The sequence below is a fragment of the Salarias fasciatus genome, chromosome 20 (assembly GCF_902148845.1).
Source record: "Salarias fasciatus chromosome 20, fSalaFa1.1, whole genome shotgun sequence".
Classification (NCBI taxonomy): domain Eukaryota; kingdom Metazoa; phylum Chordata; class Actinopteri; order Blenniiformes; family Blenniidae; genus Salarias; species Salarias fasciatus.
This window is the reverse complement of record NC_043764.1, coordinates 22,527,472-22,549,004: the sequence shown is the minus strand read 5'-3', so window position 1 is coordinate 22,549,004 and position 21,533 is coordinate 22,527,472. Positions and strand designations below refer to the sequence as shown.

Sequence of the window (21,533 nt, the reverse complement as noted above, 5' to 3'; positions counted from 1 at the left end):
CCAGCCACAGTTTTTGTGCAAGCAGCAATTAAACCACCTAAACTGCAGCCCGTGTCGTCAGTGTGCTTCCTGGCTTCCTGGACAAGTCGGCGGCGCGTTAGACAAATACAGAACTCTAACTTTCCTCTCAGGCTGACAAGATTGGTTTGGAGTCTTCACTACAATATAGACAAGACGAATTTATAGTTGAAATACAAAACATTTGTGTTATTTTTCAGTGTCAAACAACAAGGAATAACAAGACCTTGAACTCACTAAAATGAGTAATAATAAGGTACAGTGCAGTACAATGAGTGCATATTCATTCAAGCCGCCTCTGCCTGGCCTGAAAGACAATGATCTTGAAAAACAGCCACAACAAAATATAACCTCATGACTCTGACCAAGTCATTGTATTCTCTTCTGCCGTATTCTCCTTTGCTTTTACTCTGTCAGGCAGTGCAAAATAAAATTTAAAAAAAAGTGCAAAGTGCTCTCCAAAAAGCCAAACACTATCTTGGCTGTGATATCATTGCACCTAAATACAGCAATATAATAATTTCGTTCAATCTTCTAGAACTATATCTATATTTGTAGGTATTACTGGTTCCCCTTCCAAAGTTATTGCTTGCTTCACAGTGCAGTGAGGTAAACTGAATACAGAAAATGAAATAATCCTGAGTCTGATTTGACAATGATTAGAACAAGGGTCAATGAGCTGCGAGTGCAAGACAAGTGAAATATTTGATAGAACACCAAAATATCTTGTGCTGCTGGCTGCTCTTCAAAAAAAAAAAAAAAAAGAAAAAAAGAAAGAAATAAACCTGCAGGCCTAGGAATACGTAGAGGCCTCTGCCTCGTCTGTTTCTTTAGTCTTTATCTGGGTGAACAAGGGAGGGAATCAAGCTGTGAGTTGGCTTTATCACCTAACACACACACACACACACACACACACACACACACACACACACACACACACACACACACACACACTTTGTCATACTGCAACATCCAATCATTACATTTATTTTAACCTGAGTCATTTGTGGAGGTGGAACACGTTTATTTGTTTATTTATTTATTTATTTATTTATTTCAAGGCAGGGAATTTACTTCTTGAATTCACACAAATAGTAAAGGGAGACCAACTCATGTCTTAATTTACTATTTAAGTGAAGCATTACATCATGTATTTTCCAATTTCAGTACAGTCCATGCCATACAAAAGTTTATCCCATACAAAATAACAATGCGTAGCCCATATGTCTCCGTGACTAGTCTTCAGATGTTGCTTCAAGTTAGTGGTGTTTTTTCCTCTCAATTTTCCCTCACAGACGTTGCAGGTGGTCTGAACCTCCTTGTTGTTATATGTGAAGTTTGACCAAACGTCATGTCATGTTTGCGTCCGAAAGGCTGTTGAAGTTCCAGTTTTGACATTCTGTTTTCTCACTGTATGCAATGAATCAAGCCGCTCTACAGGACCGCTCTAAAGGACCGCTCTACAGGACCGCCTCGGCTGCATAAAACAAAACATTTACAAAGGAACGTTTTACGTTCTGCAAACTAAACCACCATACCGTAGTAGTAGTTTTTTTCCTGCGAAGGTGACTGTGTACCATACAGTGTTTTCATTTGTTTGTACCATGCGCACTCATGGCTCTGCTTCCGGGAGGATCGACCCCACATGACAATTTGGTTCGTTCTTATTGGACTTCTGCCCAACTCGTCCCACAAAATGAGAAGCTGTGATTGGATCTCACATCCATTCGTTCAGCCTAACATTTTTGTTTCGTCTTATTCGTTGACGAACGTGTCTATAACTTTTCGTCTCCATCAACGTCATGCATAGACACTTTTCATGTAGTCTCGTCTTCCTCTTCGTCCTTGAAAAAGCTTCGCTGACAAATATTTTTCATCTTAGTCTATGAAATTAACACTGGGGGCGGGTGGAGCACCGCCACTGTCGGGCTGAAGTCTTATGTGGGAAGCACACTGCTTCAGAAACTCTTTGTCCGCTGTGACCAGTGACAAAGAAACACCAGAAACCACCAGAAGACCAGAAACACCGGCCGGTCTGTCAACCACAGCGTGTTAGCCCCCCTGGCTAGGTCGGCGAATGTTCCAGGTAACGCTCCTCGCTCGAACGACAACATCGATGTCTCCTTCAGTCTTCTGAACATCTGCTCCCTCAGGGGAAAAGGAAGCCTCATCCAGGATCTCCTCAAGGACCGTAAGCTTGATTTTCTTTGTTTAAGCGAGACTTGGCAACTGCATATCAAATGTAGTGTAGAAAATGCATGTTTTTTCTGTGAAAATAAAAAAAAGCAAAAAAAAAAAACTGTGAAGTCTCAAAAGAGTAATTCCTGTAAAATTAATTGCATTGTTCTTCCTAAATTAATGATTTTTTTTTTTGCCGATTTGTACATTTAAATTTTACAGGATAAAACAAACATTCTGCAAAATCATGCCTTCATTTGTACAGGAAGAATATGTTAAAAACATGGCATGTTTGTAAAATAATGTTGATTTCAACGAGAAACATACAGTAGTTTGATTACTATACTCAGTTACAAATTACAGCACAGCTTATGTTTAATATATAGGCCTATAGTAGATAATAAAACTGTATATGTATGGTTGATGGAGCAGTCGTCGGTGCTCTTGAACTACAGTAAGATCATGTGTTCAAATACTGACCTTTCTATGTGGCGTTTGCATGCTCTTCCATGTATTTCCCAGTACTCCTATTTCCTCCCATACACCAAAAACTTGCACATGAGGCTAATTGGTGACCCTCAATTACCCCTGGGTGGGAATGTGAGTGTGTGATTGTCTGTCTTTCCGTGATTGCCTTGTGATGGACTGGTGGCCTGTCAAAGTTGTATCCTGCCATCGTTCATAATAAGCTGGATTTGCTCCATTACCCCTCAGCCTTTCTCAGGATAAAGCGGTATAAAAGATGGATGGTTGTGTGTGGTTATGTGCAGGAATAGAAAGAAAGATGCTCATCATCTTCAGGCGGCTTCCTTCCCGGGTTACCACAGCAGATTGTAATCAACTTGTTTGTTTGTCCTGCCACACGTATCAAGCAGGATGCCTTTCCTGACAACGAGTGGTGCAATTTCCTTGGGAGATGGGTTATCCCTCCTCTGGTATTCCTCTTGAGCTGCTTTTAGTTTTATTTTATTTTTTACTTTGGAGGAGATTACAGTGTGTGTCCCTCTCACAGTGATTAATCTACTTCACCAGAAAAAACACAGCAAAATGAATGTACATAACAATGTAAATACATTTGATTACTCTTTGACACTCTGAGAGCAACATCCACTCTTTAACTTTTGAATGTAACCACTTCAGACAGATTGTGTATGTGCACATTTATAAGTCAGTCATAAAAACTGCAAACAGTAATGCTAAATTCATCATTTCATTCAAAATAAATGATTATTAAGCATTTAGTTGAATGTCTAGAGGAGATTAATGTGTTGTATGTGGACCACGAAATAAAATAAATTTCTAAACACTTTTTTCAGTTGGTGCACACATAATCTCAGATTTTATGAATCAAATGTGCATCACTTATAGGTTGAACTGATTTTTTTTTTTTTTTTTTTTTTACATATACCTCAATGAAATGAGAACACAAAAAAAATGAATCCTTACCAAAACCACACAGCGTCAAACCGTTTTCCTTATGGTAAATGTGTTTTTATGTTGCATGCAGTGTCAAACCAATCGACCTACAATCGACCTGCCTGATATTAGCAAACATGCTCTAAAAATGTATATTGCAGCTCATTAATCCATCTTAACAGACATCACAAAATCCAAACCATGCCCTCTGTGCATTGGCTCTTTGTCCAATTTAGATTTGATTTTACAATTTCACTTACTACTTTAAACACCCAACTGACCGCAGCCCCCCTGCTCCATCCCCCTGCCAGCCAGTGCACAGTCCAGATCTTCAGACAGAGCCCTGATGATTGTCCCAAAGTCGAGGCTGGAAATCAAAGGTGACTGTGCCTTTTCTGTCAACCTGAAACAACCTGCCTGTGGAGATAAGGCTGGTAGAATCCAAGCTCTCTTTTAAAGACCTGCTTTTAAGTGGTGACATGTTTCAGAAACCTGCTTTTAAATTTACCCCAAACCACCTGGACGATATTATAATGAACTGCATTTTGTTATCTCATTTTTCTGTGTTCAGGCACGGTGTGAAACATTTTTGAATAGAGGTGCTCTTTAGATAAGGTCGATGATGATCTTCTACGCTACTTTATCCAGCTCAGGAGCAGCTCCAGTGCCCACCCAGGACAAACACAGAGAAACACACAGTCACAACAAACACATAGACATTACATTGGATGTAATTTATAGTCAACGATTAGAGTCAAATGAATGTTTTCCGACTGCGGGAGGAAACTGGAGTGCCAGAAGAAAACCCATGCAGGGAAAAGGAGAATGTCCACACTGAGTCCAGACTCGAATCAGTGACCATGTTGTGGTGATTCAAGACTGCTAACCACTACATCACAGTGTGGAACGAGAATAATAATGGTCCAACTTCACTAACAGCAAAACAAAATCAGTGAAATTGTACCATATATTAAAACAACAACAACAACAACAACAACAAACATGTCATCTGTGAGTGAACAGAAGAACACAGTTTAACCTTCAACAGAATAATTTCAAGTTTATTTCATTTTGTTTCACATGAATCCCATATAATAAGAATACATCAGAATTCTGGAGAGTCTTGGATATTTTTTTTCTCTGACTTATCATTATCATAAATACTAATATGAATACATCATACACAATAAACACAGCACTATCCAAAGGCGTAGAGAGTATCACAAGACATCATTCACCACTAACAACAGAGTATATTTCATTTCAGCATATTTATAAGAGCTACAGTGAAAGAGAAAGAAAGAGGGAAGAGAAACAGAGGTGGGAGGACGAGAGGAGGAAGAAAAGCCAGGTGCTTCTACACTGCCTGAATGAAAGAACCCTGATTTTTTTTCTTTTTTCTTTTTAAATGACTGAAATCAAAGGCTGTACAATGAAGAGACATCCTGGAAATGGACCACGACTCGTTCTGATGAGGACTGTGGAAGCGAAACTACCAATCAACACACAAACTCTTACCATTTGGCAAAATACGATCTTGAATATCCAAACAGGGGATTGGCAGTCGGAGAGGTGCATTTATATCTGGAAAGAAGTCATTATTGCCGCACTAACATTGTGCTTTGACAAGTAGAGTATAGCAGAGCTGCTGTTCAGTGTGTGCTGTGCGGTAACCACTACGATGGATCGAAAGGTATCACGATATTTACTGTGTAGTCTTAACGCTTTCCTGCAGCTTTGAGCCTCAGCCTCTTAAATATGTCTATGGAAGCTTTGGGAGTATAAGGAGTAAGATGCATGCAGACTTGCGGTCAGAAAGAGAAGAGATAAAGAAGGTTTGAGGATGCGGAAGTATTCAGACTGTCTCCTAATAATATGTAGTTTCCCATGGCATAACCAAGATCTTTGAAATTTATTATACTTCATCTCATTTGCCTATAGTTCATGTCGATGTGAGTATGCATGTCGCTGATTACAGTGTGATAGAAACACCAGTTAAAAAACTATATAACTCTGTCTTACAACTTTCTGGACCACATAAAAGGCGATCGAACACAGGACGGGGTTCATTGACAAAACTCTGATGTCGGTACATAAATCCAAACAAATAAACAAACACACACGTCGCTAAAATCATTGTTCACTGCCCCAATTCACAATTTCCATACTGATAGCACTATAGCAGTTTCTGAAACAGCACAGCAAATATGGGATGCTACCATGCTTACTAATTTTCTTATCCCTATGCAGGTTTTGATTTTATACGTCAGGATTTTTAATATTCAGTATATCACAAGAATTCATCCTCTCTTGACAGTGATTTTTGATGGAAAAATATAGATATAAAAACAAAGTTAAAACAGCCTACTTACAACCCACTGTTACCACTACTATTACTATATATCACTCTTTCTGAGCTCACTTAAATATATTCATATATATATATATATATATATATATATATAGATTAAATCTCTTCTGTTTTCCTTTCTATACCTGCCATCACATTTTCTCCAGCCTCCGCCCTGATTCCTAAAATCCTGCCAGTAATGCTGATCAAATTTAAGAAAAATAACTTCATGGGAAATAAAAAGGATTGAATGGGTAAATAAAATCATGATTGTGTTACGGTTAGTTTAAGGGAACTGAAGGGCAAAGGCTAAACTATGTGAGCTCCTAAACAGAACCAAAATAAATCCAATTGAATAACTCTGTGCTCTACATTTGTTGTATAACAACTAATATGGAGTGCACAATTATTCAACTGTGTACATATAATCATATATATCAGCATGTTGATATTTACACAGCACAGACAAATACATTCTCCCAAGTTAAATATTACTACAATTTTTTTTCCATAAATGTAAGTCTTTTCCATTACAAGATTTCTCTTAAATGTTCATCAACGAATGTTTTGGTATTTGTATTCAAGTTTTTCTCGTATAACCAAACAGACAATCCTCCGTTGTCTTCTACAGTTAAATACATCACGAGAATAAACATCATGTTACAGCAAAAAGACCCATTTTACCCCGCGTGTTCATCCCCACCCGCCCCACCCCACCGCCCGAACATCCTGCTCCCCCAGAGGTGACGCCCTCCCCAACCCACCGGTGTCTGCCCTCCATGCCGCCCTCCCTCCGCTGGTCAACTCACAGATACACAAACAGACAAACAGAGGAGTGTGGAAATGCAGGTGGTGGTCGAGAGCCACACTCCAAAATCACAAGGTCACCCTGGGTAGAGAAAAAAAAAACAGAGACAGAGAGGGAAGAAAGTATTAAAGAAATTGTAAATGCATCAACACACATTCATATATTCCATATAACTATATATATATATATATATATATATATATATATATATATATATATATATAAAAACACAATAAAGTCATCTTCCTCCTGCTATTTCCGGCTTGAGTTATTAAGTTTATTTCTAAACGGTGTAATTGTATTTAACAAAATTATCGACTTAATAAGGGAATTTTAATTAATTAATCACACGTTAAAATTCTTTCACTTTAAATGGAAATTAATCGATGAATAGCTTGACTTACATTTAAACAGAAAAAAAATCACAGTCATTTAGTCTTTTTTAAAGCTTTTCCTGTGGACATTACCGTGTTTTTTTAAACATAACATTAGGAATAATCTTTGTTTGTTGCTGTGTTTACCAGTGAGGTGAGTTTGCAGATGGTTGTGCTTTAATTCATGCTGCCATGAGGCAGTTTTTCAAAATGAATGACAAGAAACTCATCATCATTAAATCACATTCATTAGCTTGCTGCTGTTCTTAGCCGCCTCCATACCAGAGTTTTGTTGTCTGACGCGTCTGATTCATCGTTACGATCAGTACGCCAGGAAGAGGAAAAAGGAATTTTCTGACTTGCGCAGAGAACCCCTCCATGTTGGGGAGTAAAAAAGAATAAAGCATGGCTAAACGAATGTAAATAATAGAAAATCAAAATTTTAGAGCTGTTTAAACAGAACTCTGGAACGCTGTACACTGTACCAGCATTAATAAGCACTTTGATGCATTGCTGCAATAAATGGCAGAAGGCAATTACTGTATGTCACGATGTGTGAATAAACAGTTTATCCCAACCTTATGACACTATTTTTTTTCCAGTTAGGCGCTGACACCAGTAAGGAGAACTAAACGCAAACACATGAAGCACAATAAACAGCTCGGCATGGGATTATTTTATGTTCATGCAGTATTTCTGTACTGCGACTACAAATGAGAGGATTATTGAGGACTTTTAAACATAATTGAACTTTTTAACCACTGTAGTATAATATTATCTGTTTTCACGAGTGACTTTCATTCAACACCCTCTTAGTTCATTAAGGACAAAATCTGAAAAACTACCTACCCAAAAAAAACCAAAAGAAGACCAGCAATGTAATTATAGAGGATTACAACTCTTTAAATTGCCGGTTTGTTTATTAATGTCGCTTATTATCTTTGAAGAGAATACAATGCTATTTTTTTTCTCTATAGAGCAATTTTTTACAGAACGGATATGACAAAGTTTAGGCAAAATATTGACCATGATGCTTCATTTTAACCTTCAGTTTTTGTGCAGCATCAGATTAAGTGGTCAGCCATTTTTCAGCCATATTTCTAGTGTTTTATTGATCTATTCGAAAAAACTAAACGTGAATTCAAAACAAAAACATGGACCACATTGACAAGTCAGGCCAAAATGACTGACAAATTAAAAAGACAAAAAAACCAAATCCAAAGGGACAGAAATGTCCACAATACGTGTGGGTTAAACCAAACTGCAGGTATATCATATAGATTAGAATCAGAAGTAGATAGACGAGTGGCCCTCTGATGCAGAAGGCTCTGGGCATTTCTAAATCTTTCAGGACTGTAGTACAGTTTTAGCAGTCAGGTAGCGTATTCCACCGTCTCCCAGCCCGACATCAAAAAGCTCTTTGACTCTGCGTTTTCAGACTCCTCCGAGGAGGACGAAAACAAAGAGCAGGGAGACGAGGTGAGTGTGTAGCTGGAGGAGATCAGAGAGGGAACGGAGAGCTGTTCTATGACACGCTTTGAGTCTAGAAACTGTCCATTAATCTGCTCATCACGGAGGAATTTCATTATGCATACGCAACATGAGGATTAAAGGCTGAGATGGAGGGAAAATGTACATCCATTTGCTATTTTTCACCAGTTAATTCATTATTTCATAATGATCACTTGAGGTAAACAAAGTTAAAAATGATCTCGACAATGTGCATTAACAGGATAGGAGAAGCTCCCATTGTGTGTCTTGTGAAGTGTGTTGTTTTTTTTTTGTAGCAAAAAAGTGAAAAATCAATGAACTTTTAAGGAGACACAGGTGGGAATCATTTGAGCAGCAACTTTTATACTGGTGTTAACGCCGAGCTTCAGGATGTATATGTTCTTTGTATATCTAAGAGTCAGTGTTCATCAGGACACATCCTTCAGCAGTTAGGACTGAGAAAATGTCACTGCTGAGTCAGCAAACGTCAGGGTTCAGTTTGCATAACACTTGCATTGCAGCCAGTTTGCAAGTTCCACAAAATTAATCATTGGTCACAGTTACCGTTTTCCTATCATACAAGTAGTTTCTCTACTTCTCACAATGTATGAGTAGTAAGTAAGCGGTTGCGAAAGTAACCTTTACCACCTTTAACAGTCCCGGTTGGTTAAGCCTGTCTCAATACCTCCTGTTATTGCTGTAGTGCTGCTGTGACACATCAGCTGAGCGCTGTTTGCATTACTACCAAAGGAGCTGAGTTGCAGGAACTACTTACTGAACAAGCCATTATTTACAAAGCTGATGGTGACTAAACCTCAACAGGTACTGAACTTCTTGATATGTGAAAAGAGCAGTATGGAAAGAGAAAACATAAAACTGATCATTAGTTCTGAAACCTATTTGACGTCTTGCTAAGCAGCATGTTTCACTCACCATTCTCCAGCTGCTGTTTGGCTGGGAAGGCTCACATTTGATTGGAGTAGGAGGTGGGCTGCTGCTCATAGCCCTGGCTGTAGCCTCCGTCCTCGTTGTAGCCTCCCTGCTGGCCGTACTCGGGCTGGTAGCCTCCCTGGGAGCCGGCGTAGGGGTCCTGCTGTCCGTAGCCTCCCTGGCCAAAGGAGTCAGGGGCGGGCTGCTTCTCCTGCGACGGGACGTACGTTCCGGCAAAGGCGGCCATCCAGCCGGTCTCTTTGAAGACGAACCACAGGTTTCCCACCCACAGGATCAGGTTGATGAAGCCAAAAGCCTGCAGAGCAGAAAGGACATAGTGGTCATCGTCGTCATATGGAAGCGTTTTCATCCAGTGCAGCATGTGAGACCTACCACGGAGGTGTTGAGGCCGGAGACCTTAGGGTCGTACACCTCACGGCAGCGGTTCTCTGGTTCATCGCAGGCTGAGATTAGAGTGATGACCCTCTCTGGATCAGTGGCTGTTTTCACGTCCGACAGGCCTTTAGCCCAAGCACATGAAGACACCAGCCACATGAAGGCGAATACCGCCGTCACGACAAAGTCCTGAGGAGCAGCAACACAGGATAACACTATCAATAAATTAAAAACAAATTACATTAGTCTGCTCAGCTGCTCCCTTTATATGGATCATGACTGCAGGTTTTGGCCAGCATGTAATGTCTTTGTCTCTCGTGTATCCTGACGCAAACATTTTGAAAAGTTGAGAATAATAATAATAATTATTATAATGCTGGACTTACGATTTGAGCCCCTTTGTTGTTTTCGCGGTACTTCTCCAGGATGAAGCAGTATACGGAGAGAGCTGCCATAGAGTAGAGGAAGGAAAAGACACCGATGGTGACGAAGAACTCAGCCGAGGAGGAGTAGTCCCCGACCAGGAAAAGACGCTCCTCATTTTCTCCCTTACAGGTGGGGGCATCGAAGTAAACCTGATGGAGCCTGAAAACATCCACACAGGACACAGGAGGTGTTAGTAAGTGCAAGAAGAGCTGAGAGTATGTCGCAAACGTGGATGTAACCATACATGGTACGTGGTGTGATGGTCACTCATCAGTAAATAGTGGGAAAAAAAAACACCATTTTAATGTGCAAATATGAAAGATTTCTATTATATTTGCATGAACTGTACATACTTCATAGCATTTGAGTATAAATGAGTTATGTGTTTGTACAATTTATAACAATATGTGCATTAAAAATGCTTTATTCCTACAACACTGGGGCCAATAACAACACAGTGACAATGAAACCCACCTGAATGGATAATCAAATTGTACTTCTATGGCTAAGTTGCTTTCTTCCCGGTTTTTACACTCCACGCTCAACTTGAACATGCCACTGTAACTGCCGCATGTGGAGAAGGCGAAGATTGCAAAGATCTGCAGGGAGGAGGAGAAAAAAAAACAGGCAAAATTCAGTGAACCTTTCTGACATGTCAAACGGTGACAAACTGAAGACACAAAGTGGTTCATTTATATGGCTCTTCTTTTTCAGACGTCACATCATTCAGCTACACTCAGGCTGATTTAGGATCAATAGCAGATCGAGTGGGTGGGAACAGGGCAGATTAGTCTGCCCCGCCTCCGCTTTCAAGTTGTGTAACATATTAGTGTCAAACTAAACCGGTAATTATGTTCATGCACAAATCTATTACAGGGTCAACAATAGCTTATCAATCTTTGGATCTGTGCCAAATAACATCCATGGATCCACATCAAATCACCTGCTTTCAAATATCTGATGACTCATGCTGCGCCTTCCCAATTCTGCATCCACAAACAGGATTGGTTGGATTTCTCAGCCCTGCCCTCACAATATTGACGCATCTTCTTGCGGAAGTAAATCTCAGAGGGAAGTTTCTTCCACATCAACAGTAGACCTGCCGTCAGACATCAGCTTGAACCAGCAGGAAAGTGTTTAACCGCTTTCTGCAGTCGACGACTGAAAAAGTCAATCATGTATAAAACAACCACCCATTACTTTGAAGGACTTTTAGTGGAAATACATTTATAGAAAATGGAAAAGAAGGATCACTCAGACTTTAATATTTTGGCAAAGAGAACAAGCATTGCATCCTGCTGCGTCACCTGGTGAGCCCAGAACAGTTAGTGATGTAAAAGAAAATGCAGAAAATGCAGAAAATTAGGTTTAATTAAAAGTACATTTGGGAATTTTAACATAACTTTCAAAAAAATCAAACAAATAAAAATAACTTCATCTGGAAAGCATGGAATCTCAGTTAATACAGTATCAGTGTATGCATAAAGAACAACGTCTGTACGCCGTGTCATCTTCATTTTGAAGCTTGAAAATGACTCCTTATAAAATGTGATTAGGGGTAAAAATGGCTGTTTTGTGCCCATTGTTGTGACGATGTGAACGAGGTAAACAAAGCTGACTGATTCCCACTGAAGGCTGCAGACTGCAGCATCACCACCTGCACGCTCTCAGGCAGACTGATCGTGATCCACCAATCGCCGACAGCCGCTAATAAATTCACCGAGTGCAAATAAATGCAGCGTTACCGCCAGGTTACGCGGCGAAGGGCTGCACCCGTTGTCATGGTTACGAGTCCATTTATGTTGATGTTCCTTTTGCAGTGGTTGTTTTTGCAGCATTTTTGCGAAATACCGTGTGGCACAACAACCCTTGTGCAGCCGGTGGTTTTCCGTCTGTCTGTTGCTTCACAGAGAGTCACGTCAAAGGACGGTGCACGAGAGCGCACTCACTCTCTCTGTCTCTCACACACACACATGCAGCAGATTAGACAAGCCAGACTATTTTTACCACACCCTCCCGACGCTGCAGGCCAGATCCGATTGGATGGAAAATCCAGCTATTAATCTGACTGAGGTGCTCTACCATCTGTCACCAAATACTCATCTACGAGCTACTGTAGAGCCAGCCACAACACACACACTCTCACACACACACACACACAGGAAGACACCATCACACCCCCCCCCCCGCACATGAGCTCACGCACAATAAGGCTTTCTACTTAACGGTAGCCTTGTAGTACTATCTACCTGCTGTAGGCATCAACACACTAAACTATTTACAGTAATCTTTCAGCTAATGTGAGCAGGAGGCTTGTTTGTTGGATATATATACTCAGCGGCTGCTTGAAGCGAGCCTCACTTTGGCCACCACCACACTCCTGCTCCTCTGATGCCGCAGGGCTCTTTGTTATTTTCCAGCGTCCTCTTCCAGTATCTCAAACACCTCTCTCTCTCTCTCTCTCTCTCTCTCTCTCTCTCTCTCTCTCTGTTGTTAGCAAAAGACCAATTAACAGGTTTTAATAATCGATGCAAATAACTGTCAACGTGATGAAGGGAGGCAGAATTATGTGGGAGAGGAGAAGATGAGAAGGCTGATAAACAACAGCTATTCCAAATTTCAAGCACAGAAGAAGAAAAAAAAACACACACACACACACACACGCACACGCACTGGCCATCTGTGGTGAAGCTTCTGAGCAAAAAAATCTGCTGGAAACCGTCGAACTCTACAGTTTCATTTCAGTTGGAACAGATAATTCTAACACTTGAGAAGGAAACATCTCACGTACACAGCACAGATTTAGAAGAATAGCACGAAGAGGTGTGTTTCATGTTGATTTTTTTTTTTCTGTGTTGGACCATAAGCCAACGGAGTAGAAATGCTGCAGCAGCTGTACCGTTAATCAATATCTGCTGCATGTGCAGCGACTGCAGTGTAAGCACACTCCCTCACACAGTCCAATATGTTATTTGAAAAACATGGACCATCCACCTAATTCTGTTTAGTGTAACTGCCCCGTGGTGCTGCCTGTGTTTACTATTATGGCTCTTTAAGGCATTAGTGTTCCTGCTGACCTGATATTAATCTTCCACTATCCTCTTTGAGACATGTAACTGTAGATATAATGAACAGCAACATTTAGTGCCGCTTCTGCGAGTTGTCTTCTCCTTTTTTGAGGAAGAAGAATAATAAGCAGAAAACTAAAAGTCAGGTCAGATTTTCTGAGAGATCTGATAAGAGATTATCTCTGCAGCAACAAAACTCACAAGAGCTTCTGAGCAACAAGACGAGGAAGTTTTCAAATGAACTGACTTACTTAGTAGAGTACATGCTGTTGAATTGTTTGACTTAAAATTACCCTCCCTCCTGTGCGTTTCAGGGAAAAGACAAGTGCAAGAGACAAACCATCGTCAGTACTCTCACGTATGTGCAAAAAGACATGAAAAGATGTCAAGTCATCAAATGTTCAGATTTTTCTTCAGCATGACAGTGATGATGAATGTGATGAATACACGGTTACCTGCCATACTGGGTACTTTATACTTTACATCAAAAAGTGTGACAAAAGAATTAAAGTAGTCTCAGACTACATAAAATAAAACACAGCAGACGCTGTTAGTATTAAATACAGTGGAATCGTGCCAGCAGCGTTTGCAGTTCCCCTATCTGCTGCCTTTTATCTTTTGAAAATAGCATCAGTATGTACTAAAACATCTTGCTTTATTGAAGTTGAGGGGTGGTGGGGGCTTGGGCCTGGTCTAACTAGCGTCAGAACGAGGACAGGATATACCAAACGATGTTGCTATTAAAAAAAATAAAGAAAAACATGCACGTGAGGGTTTTTTTCTAGATTTCTCCAGCAATCAAAAGACATGCAAGCTGGTTTAGGTAAAGGGGTCTACAGTTGTCTGTCTCTGACACCGAGGGTCAGGGGATATTAGCGCCCTATGAGACACAAGTGCTTAGTCACATTCATCTATTGACACACAGCCACGACAACGGAGCTGCCATTTATGGTGCTCGCCCAGGGACACGACATAGCAAGGATCAAATTGCGGAGCTTGTGATCGAATGAAGACCCGATTTACCACCTGAGCCACAGACGCCCCTTGCTGAAGCTGAAATACTGGTTAAACCTCTTTACTCAGGTAACAGTAATAGACTAAAGGGCTCTGAACTCCAGAGGACTCCAGAGTAAAAAAGTTCTTTAAGCAGCCAGTTCTGCTCCTTCGGCCAACAGCTTCAAACATCCTCTTTATCTTCAGACCACTCTGAATCTGGTCCACAGTCACCATTATCCGGTTTGCTTTCAGCCATGTGGTCACTAATTCTCCCTGCCACACACATCAGATTCGACAGACAGCATTCGCCCAAAATCCAGACCCCTTTTCTTTTCTGTTCTTGGTTTTATCCTCTTTACAGCAGCTGCACTGGAGACGAGCTGATGGATACACAAGGGAATTGTCTTTAATGTGTGATCCCGCCCGCTTCAGTTAGGTCAAACATAGTTTGGATGTTGGAAAAGCGTGAAGAGATAGTGAAAAGTGATCGTTCACTCCATCGTCAAAGCCTGCTCTGTCTAACTTTGGATAACAGCGAGCTGGATTCTGTCCCAGCTGATGTTGTACAGAAGGACGGGTACATCTTAAGAAAGCTGCCTGTCCATCACAAACAACCACCTGCACACACCAAAGAGCAATTCAGGATGCACAATAATCTCACTTGACAAGGATTTTCTGGTGAGAAAACACAAACTCTGACAGACAGAGTCTTCTCACTGTGAGAACATTACGCTGTCCTGGATACTCCCAATCAAATACAAACAAACTAGAAGTATTTATACTTCAGGAATATGATCAAAGCTTGTGTTAGAGTCTGGGACCACCTAAGCAGCTCCAATGGTCTACTAACTGACAAAGCTTTTGTTTAACACTGAAATCATGAGGGTGTAGGGAAGTTTCTATCGTAAATTGTAGTAATGTACAAACTGAACTTAGCTGACTGTATACGTCTTGTAAAATGTTATCACAGTTCATCGTGACTGCCTGTACAGAGTTTTACAACCTTTCACATGTCTTAGATGATAATGATTGATATAAAGGAGGTTGTGTCTCAGCCACTGGAGCAGTTTGTCCTCCAGTTCTATGATCAGCGGCTTGATTCCACACACCTCAAATTACCCCCAAAGAAGTGAGAGCGCCATCAGTCTGGGCGAACGTGATTAATAGTCAAAAGATCCTTAAAAGAGTCGAAAACTGTGAGGTCCATTTATCATCTGATGTCCCTTTCTGCAAAATATCACGAAGCTCAACTTTATTCTTGCACTAGAGGCCAAATCTGGTAATTACCACGCCCCATTGTGCACAACTCCGTACATGATTTTAAGATAATTTTAGTGATAATTCAGTCTGGAGTAAATCGAGGCTCTCATTAGTGCTGCCATGCCCGAAGCCCCGTTTGAAGCTCAGACGAAACCCCGGCGGGAGGTCATCCGAACCGAAACGGGAGGCGCCGCAGCACAAATAAGAGCTGCGCTTTTACATTGTTACTGTGATATATCAGGGGAGGGAGGAGTGATGGAGAGGAAGGAGTGGGATGGCCAGACTGAAAAAAAAAAAAAAAAAAAGAAAAAAAGAAAGAAATGGTGGCACGTTGAGCGTTAGGTGCCATGGTAACACTCCTGGCAGTATCTCACACAGCGAGGAGGCAGAGGCGGGTTTCTCCCCCTCCTGGTATGCTGGATGGCTGTCAACTCTTCTGTGCTGTGAAGATACACAATCCTTCACTCTGAAACACAACCGATCTGTCTGCTACTGCTGCTCTCACACTGTCTGTCCCGTTTTGGTTTTGTCTCTGTCTGTAAGAATCAGTTCAGGCATGCACACAAACACCAGCGCGGAGTATGAAAACCTGGCTATTCATATCAACGGGGAATAATTTAAAATACTAGATATATATGACTTACTGCTGATAAGATTTTCTCCATAGAATAGCCAACAGAACAGTGTGTAAAAATCTGACCGACTGCATTGAAAGATACATGCCAAAAGCACAGAAGCACAGAAATAAACACAAGCTGTGTAAGCCTTCACCAGAGGCCCTGGAGTAATAACCACGCAGAGTGTCTGTACAGCAAAAGCCCTCCGAGCTACAGCAAAATCAACAGCCTTTATTACACATTAGGGACGACGCCAAAGCGACTAAGGCTGTTACTTCATGTTCTCACAAACAGCCTTTTTATGCTTGTTGAGAATGAGTCAGAGCAGAAATTTGAATGCAGATTAAATTCAGCATAGCAGGGCCGTGCTGCAGCGGCGGAGACGGGAGGCCACGGTGGGGCTCTACATCAGCTGTATTTGGGAACTCGATGTCTTCCAACATCCATCAGGTCTCAGCTTTGTCAGCGCTATTCTCCAGAGAGAGAGAGAGAGAAAGAGAGAGAGAGAGAGAGAGAGCGAGAGAGAGAGAGAGGGTCGTGCTGGGTTGGGGTAGGGTGGGGTGGCTTTGGGAAGTGGGTATAGCTACATGACTCACGCATGCAAGATGCTGTTAGTCACACGCATGCCACAGAAATGGCACTTTAGGAAAATCACACACCCTCCAGGCCAAAATGCTGCTGGTCCAATTCCTCAAATCTCTTCAATTTAAACAGGAGAACAAGCTGCTGTTATTGCATGTCAAACAACGATCAAAAGTTGGAGGCATCTTTTCCACTGTTGCTTTGTTTCCACTGAGCCCTGCTCAAGAATCTGGGAAAAATTCTTGTGTGGGGTGGCTCCTCTCCTCCCTCCTTAAAAAACACGGTGTTGTTAGTAATGCATGCCCGTATTAATCCAGAAAGAGCAGCGGCAGCCCCGGCAGCTCCTCCCCCCGCCTGACGTGGAGGCGCGCACGGCCCTCTGACAGATGATTCATGGGCACTGGCCTCCCGAGAGCGGCTGCTGATTGGCGGACGGCTCGCAGTGACCCAGGGAGGCAGCGGTGAGGTGTTGGCACACTCACACAGCTCCAGGGAAGGACTACAGAGTCATGCAGCACAACTCATGCCTCCGACTGCTCTCCAGCATATCTGCAGAGCCCGCTACAGCGCGGGGACCCTGTCAGCCCTGCTCTGCCACACATGTTTCCGTCTGAGTCGCGTTACGCGTGTTGTCAGGCTGAGCAGGAAAGGGGAGGGCAGCTGAGAATTATGGGACCCATCCACAGGAGGGGCACTCCCTGCTTCAGCCCATCTGTTCATACCCTCCCGGAGAGTACACAGAGCACCGTCTCAAGCAAATATTTAATGATTATTAGAAAGGCAAAGACAATTAAAACCATTAGGTCTTCCTGAAGGATAAATCACTGCTTAAACTGGTTGTAAAAGAGTCCAAAGGATTAATAAGATAATTATTTAACCAAGGCAGATTTATCCTTTAAAAATCTAAATTCTCACAGGCATTTGTGAAAGTATTGCATGGATATTCTAATTAATAGAGCCAACAAACCTGTGAGTGAAATGTACTGAAAAGTGCTTAATATTTTATGTAGTTACTGTGCCCGACCAGAAAATCGATAATTTGTTTAAATAAATGTACATTATATAACTCAAGGTGACCTCTTCTGGTAGATTCAAACATCTGTCCAAACATCCATACATCTCAAGTTGATAAAACAACAGTGAATGTCTGATGGACTGAAAACAGCAAAGAAAGATCTATTTTCACACGAGGGACTGAAAAAGCAGATTATCTAATTATCCGATGATTGTATTTCCCAAAATCAATTAGTACCATCTCCCCAGTCATGACCATGTGTTACTTTTGCCCTGCATATTCTAGATCTCTCTGATTTGACTTTCCAAAACGTCACCTTGAGGACAAATGCTGGTGGACACACCCACTCTTATGCACGTACAAAAGAGGGATCGTCAAAAAACAGCTATGTTTTTGTTTTGACGTGTGCAAATTTTATGTGGACCACCAAAAACCTGACAAACTCTCAGGCCTGCATGATTTCTGACCCCACCCCACCCCCACCCCACCCCCACCCACCTCCCCCAGGCCCCCAGGTGGGGAACCACTGTCAACTGTTAACATAACATAACATAACATAACATAACATAACATAACATAACATAACATAACATAACATAACATAACATAACATAACATAAGGAGGTCACATATCTGCAGGGCTTACATGGGCAATTAATACCTGCACCGTAAAGCTCAGGCTGCAGAAAAAAGCCCTGCTATACAGCGGCAGTGCTGTTAGCCGGCAGCCGTTTCTGCACAAGCACACTGCTGCCAGTGAAGGCAAACATCAGGATCACGTGTCTCTATTTAACAGAGTAACTGTCAGCAGAAAAAAATCTTCTTGTTATTATTATTATTGGTATTATTGTTACATAATCTTGTGGTTTCTCATTCTTTCCTGTAATGTTTGTCCATTTGTCACAAATATCCATCAAATCAGACAAAAAGGCAAGAATATATATAATCCAATCTGTCCATGATTACCAAATAACACAACAGCCATGCTCCTTAGCTCACTTTATCATGTCCATAGTGTTTCTTATTCATGAGGTACTACCATATGTATTTTTTTAAGTATTTGTAAAAAATTGGTATCTATGAATTTGTTATCCATCCATACATCCATCCATACAAATTGCTTCAATCTGATTTGCAACTACAAACAGTAGGTAGAAACCTCAGCTTTCTGTGGATCTGCTCGTCTGCTGACGTACAAATGTGCTAAGTAGGCCACATTCCCTCAAAACAAGTGAAACCAAGAAAGTTTAACCAATAAGGTGCATATATTTTACAGTCCTTAGGCCAGTTAAATAATTAATTCAGTCTATTTATAAATTATGCTTCTCTTCGTGGATAAACTGATAAATGAAGACGTTGCTAAAACCAGCATCTTGTCAGAGAGACTCAACTAAACTGCACCAGTATGCAGAGGTCATGTCCTCCATGGAGGATTTAACAAATTGTCATTATATTCCTCAGTGAACTGACACAGTGTTACTACAGCAGTGACGTAACACACCCTGCTGGTGTCTCCTGCTCAGGCCGGCTGAGGCTGTATCATCATAACCATCGGGATACACGAGACTCCTCAGGATCAGTCTCAGCCATTATGTGAACACATGCAACACAGTGATTAACTGGAGGAGCCGTCTCTCTCTCTCAGTGCAGCAGCAAACCCTCACAGGAGAGTAATCCTTTTTTTTTTTCCTCAGCGCACATTCATATACATTATTAAAGCACCATGCAGCTTTATGACCTCTGTGTGGAAGAAGGGCACAAATCTGTCAAATGGGGACATGGAATTATGATTTATTGCAAAGGATCACACGAACTGTGGGATTTTCTTCTGAAAACATAAACATTTTATAACAGTTTTCATTGAAATGGAACACATTCACAACCGAGCCTCATTTATTACAGTCATTAATACATGCGTTTGAACAGAAAGACTCACCCACTGTAGAACTTTTATAAATCCCAGTGGTTGTTTGATTATTGTGAACTGCCCTTGGGCCACCAGCTGTCAACACAAAGAAACACACATAAGCAAATGGGTTTTCATTTTTCACATTTATATATTAAAAGTTCAGTAAACCGAGCCCAATAATGATGGATAAAAACACAGTCACAGCACGGCACTCAGGCCTGGTGTAATGCTGGCACCTGCAGGTGTGTGCTGTATAGCAGCAATGTGAGACAGATCCTGAAGAAGTGCTGTAAAGTAATATTGATATGGACTTGGAAGGCGTGTTTGTGTGTGTGTGTGTGAGACAGAGAGGGAGGGAAAGAGCTCCAGCCACAGCATTACAATTAGACAAAGCTGATTAACTGGTTCTTTCCCTGCTCTGCTGCTGCACGCTTCACGGCGGCCGCTTTCATTTATTTACCAGAACAAGTCTGACCGGGAAGGCAGATGGGAAGATGCGTTTGTGCGCAGGTGAATGCGACACCGCAAAGAAGACGGTGTGTCCCTGTGTGTGAGCGTGTGTGTGTGTGTGTGTGTGTGTGTGTGTGTGTGTGTGTGTGTGTGTGCATCAATAAATGGCCGCACAGGAATAAGCAGCAGAGAGGGGTTTCTCTTAGTCTAAGGAAGGAGGGGGAGTACACTTTCATCCTCGATGTTTTTTCCATATTACCACACATTCATAATAAAGAGATGGCGCGTGCACTGACTACATTCCTGAAGCATCCGCTCATTTATGACAAGGGATGGCTTTCTGTCTGTGCAGCGTCCAGCTATGTGGAAGAGGAGTCGTCCGTGGCCATAGAGATGCAGGAGCACCGTCCTCCTCCTCCTCCTCCTCCTCCTCCTCCTCCGTGTCGGGCCTACTGCGGCTGTCCGAAACACCGAGGGCCTTGGAAATTAATCACATTCTCCTTTGTTTTCTTTAGCAACAGCACGTTAATTGAGGCACGGGCAATCTGAATCAATTAGGATTAAATCTCTGGAGATGACGGTCCACGTCGTCTCCTTCCTGCGCTTAAATGTCATTGCTGCAGCAATCTGGACATCCTACACATTTTCTGGACTGTCACACCGACCGCAGCAGCACCACGGGCGGAAAATTGTGTTATTATATCTTTTCTTGCACGGCAGCACGATTTTTTCGCAGGAAAAAAATAAATAAATGCATAAATTATCATGTCAAGTCCAAGGGCTCGAGAGCGCGGCAATAAATCTTAAGGTCTGCGCATCATTTGGAGAGAAAAATATTAAAATACTACAATTAAAGCACACAGCGACTTAAAATCCCCTTCATGCTAAATCAAACTGCAGCTCTGAAAACGAATTAGACACAAAAACGATGATTTCCCCCCTCAAAGCCTTACCTGGTTTACAACATCCATCTTGGCCGCTTAGCTACTCGCTGATAAGAGGATCAGAGGGGCGGAGGGAGGGAGGCGTCTCATTCGGAACAGCCCACGGGAGGAAGACGCCCCGGAGGAAGAGCCGGACTGCGTCACGAACTGGGCGAGGAACGTGTGAAGCGTGGTGACGTCACATGCGTCACTGCAGACGCTGGGAGTAGAGCTGTCCAATCAGAGCGCGGCTTCTTTATTCTCAGAGCGCTCTGAGCGTGATGATGAAGAGAGGAGCAAGCCGAGGAGTGAGGAAGAGGAGGAGA

The 21,533-nt window shown here is 41.8% G+C and overlaps 1 protein-coding gene across 1 annotated transcript; it reads right to left on the bottom strand.

Annotated features, from left to right (window-relative positions):
• Window positions 1–4,748: 4,748 nt before the first annotated feature.
• sypb (synaptophysin b) lies at window positions 4,749–21,339 on the bottom strand. The gene is made up of 7 exons (XM_030119875.1): window positions 21,238–21,339; window positions 19,862–19,927; window positions 10,862–10,986; window positions 10,348–10,546; window positions 9,959–10,150; window positions 9,569–9,881; window positions 4,749–6,851 (listed from the first exon to the last, which is right to left on the bottom strand). Exons 1-6 carry the CDS (start codon window positions 21,253–21,255, stop codon window positions 9,600–9,602), a joined length of 882 nt encoding a protein of 293 aa, XP_029975735.1. The 5' UTR covers window positions 21,256–21,339; the 3' UTR covers window positions 4,749–6,851; window positions 9,569–9,599.
• Between the last annotated feature and the right edge of the window lie 194 nt (window positions 21,340–21,533).

Excerpts from the sequence above, each read along its gene's own strand:
- sypb (XM_030119875.1), bottom strand. Across the intron at positions 10,987-19,861 it reads TTATAAAAGTTCTACAGTGG|ATCTTTGCAATCTTCGCCTT; the intron begins GTGAGTCTTTCT and ends TCCTCCCTGCAG. Across the intron at positions 10,151-10,347 it reads ACAACAAAGGGGCTCAAATC|GACTTTGTCGTGACGGCGGT; the intron begins GTAAGTCCAGCA and ends GCTGCTCCTCAG.